Here is a 1848-nt window from a genome sequence, read left to right as displayed (position 1 = left end):
AGATTTTTTCACACCAGCTTTGTTTTTAAAACAAATGGCTATTATTTTTTTTCTTCTTTTTTTGTTTTATGAGAGCTTCCTAACTATTAGGTTACTCTCAACAAGGCAGTATCCTCCCCTTTTGAAACCAAGTATTTTTGCAGAGAAGACTGCAAGACAGATGGAAGAAAAGGAAAAATAGAAGCAATACTGCCTCGTAGATAAAGGGTGAAATGTTTTCATAGTTTCATGATGGAATAAGAATATTTGTAACTTTTTTAATCTAACAGCTGTTTCAATATTTTTCTACCGTTTACTCAATGAAACACACAATAAAGGATTTATTCTGGTTAACATTTAAATTTTAAATTTGTAAACAATTGTTCTTCTTTTTAGATCCATCATGCTTTTAAGCAACAAAAATTATACCAATTAAAAAAACCACCTTACCTGATGAGATGTCTATTCGGTTCTTCTTCACTTGAGTGACATTGATATGGACGCTGACTTTGCCCTCATTTATATCAATCTCAACGTTTCCCAAGTCATCTGCAAAGTTGCTGAAGACAAGAAGTCCATTGGGGTTCCAGGTTCGGAAAAGGAAGCTGACTGAAAACAGATCCTGGCTTGGGCGACCAGGAACCTCAAGGTAACTGGTGGCATTGAAAAAGACAGGCACCGTATGTGGCTCCACACAAGAAAAACTTAAGTTCCCCTAAGTAAAGAACAAACACACACAAAAAGCAAAAGCATAAGCAAAACTACAAGATTTCACCAAACTCATAGTTACCTCTAGAGAAGTATTCTAAGTTTCATTCAACCTAGAGACTACTGTGATCAATGCATGCAAGTTGCATGTAAATATGTGCTATGGATATTATTGTTACTGCTACCGTCATAATACTGTTGATGATTTTATGTGTCATGGTTTGGGCCCAACACAACAATAAATAAACAGCCCCGTGGCTGCTCACTCAGTTCCTTCACACACACACCCTGGGATGAGGACAAAGCTCATGGGTGGAGACAAAGGACAAGGAGGGAACTTCACTGATTAAGGCCCCGGACAAAACAGACTCAACTTGGGGAAAAAACAATACTTTAATTTCACACTCATCACACACACCCAGGACACAGACACACACAGAGCAGGGCTTGCAGATGTTACCCCACCCCTCCCTTCTTCCCGGGCCCAAATCCCCTTGTTCCCGGTTTCTCTCCCTCCTTCCCCCCAGCAGCACAGGGGGACAGGGGATGGGGTTTGGAGTCAGTTCACAGGCTGGTGGTTCCTGCTGCTCCTTCCTCCTCAGGAAGAAGGATTCCTGACAGTCCTGCCCTGCTTCCCCACAGGTCCCTCCCAGGGCACAGAGGCCTCCACCAACCTCTCCTTCCTGAGCCCTTCCCACCAGGCCCGGAGCTGCTCCAGCCTGGGCTTCCCACAGAGTCACGGGGGCTTCGGGAACAGCCACCTCCCCTGGCCCGGGGGCTTCCACAGCTGGGCAATCAGAGCCCACTGGCAGCAAATCCTCTGGCCACAAAATCCAAGTCCACTGGCCAAGTTCACCCCTCCCGGTGCCCCCAGGGAATGTCCCACCAGGTTCCTCCATGAGTGCAGGGGCACAGCTGCCATCTCAACATGGGTTGCAGGGAAACTTCTGCTCGGGCACCTTCTTCTTCTTCCTCTCCGACCTCCAGCACCACCCAGCCTCTCCCCAGCACAGCTCTTCTGTTGTTTTTTTCTCTAAGTGCTGCTGCTCAGCTCTTATCTCAGTTCTTTCGTATGTTAATAGCAGAGGCACATCTCTTGTCCCTCTAATGGCTCCTTGGCTGGGTTTGGAGCAGGGGCAGCTTCTCAGCCTCCTTACAGAG

The 1848-nt window shown here is 46.3% G+C and overlaps 1 protein-coding gene across 1 annotated transcript in view; it reads right to left on the bottom strand.

Moving 5' to 3' along the window:
- LOC104397307 (contactin-associated protein-like 2) overlaps positions 1-1848 on the bottom strand; it is a gene marked incomplete at both ends in the record, with an annotated part of 638963 nt that overhangs the window by 434179 nt on the left and 202936 nt on the right. Inside the window, one exon of the mRNA XM_010007259.1 lies at positions 430-694. Within this exon, the coding sequence (XP_010005561.1) occupies positions 430-694 (265 nt within the window). The remainder of the gene's footprint in view (positions 1-429; positions 695-1848) is intronic.

Source organism: Chaetura pelagica, unplaced genomic scaffold, assembly GCF_000747805.2.
Source record: "Chaetura pelagica isolate M959 unplaced genomic scaffold, ChaPel_1.0 scaffold431, whole genome shotgun sequence".
Lineage (NCBI taxonomy): Eukaryota > Metazoa > Chordata > Aves > Apodiformes > Apodidae > Chaetura > Chaetura pelagica.
Note: the sequence above shows the minus strand (reverse complement) of the source record. Positions and strands in the feature narration are given on the sequence as shown.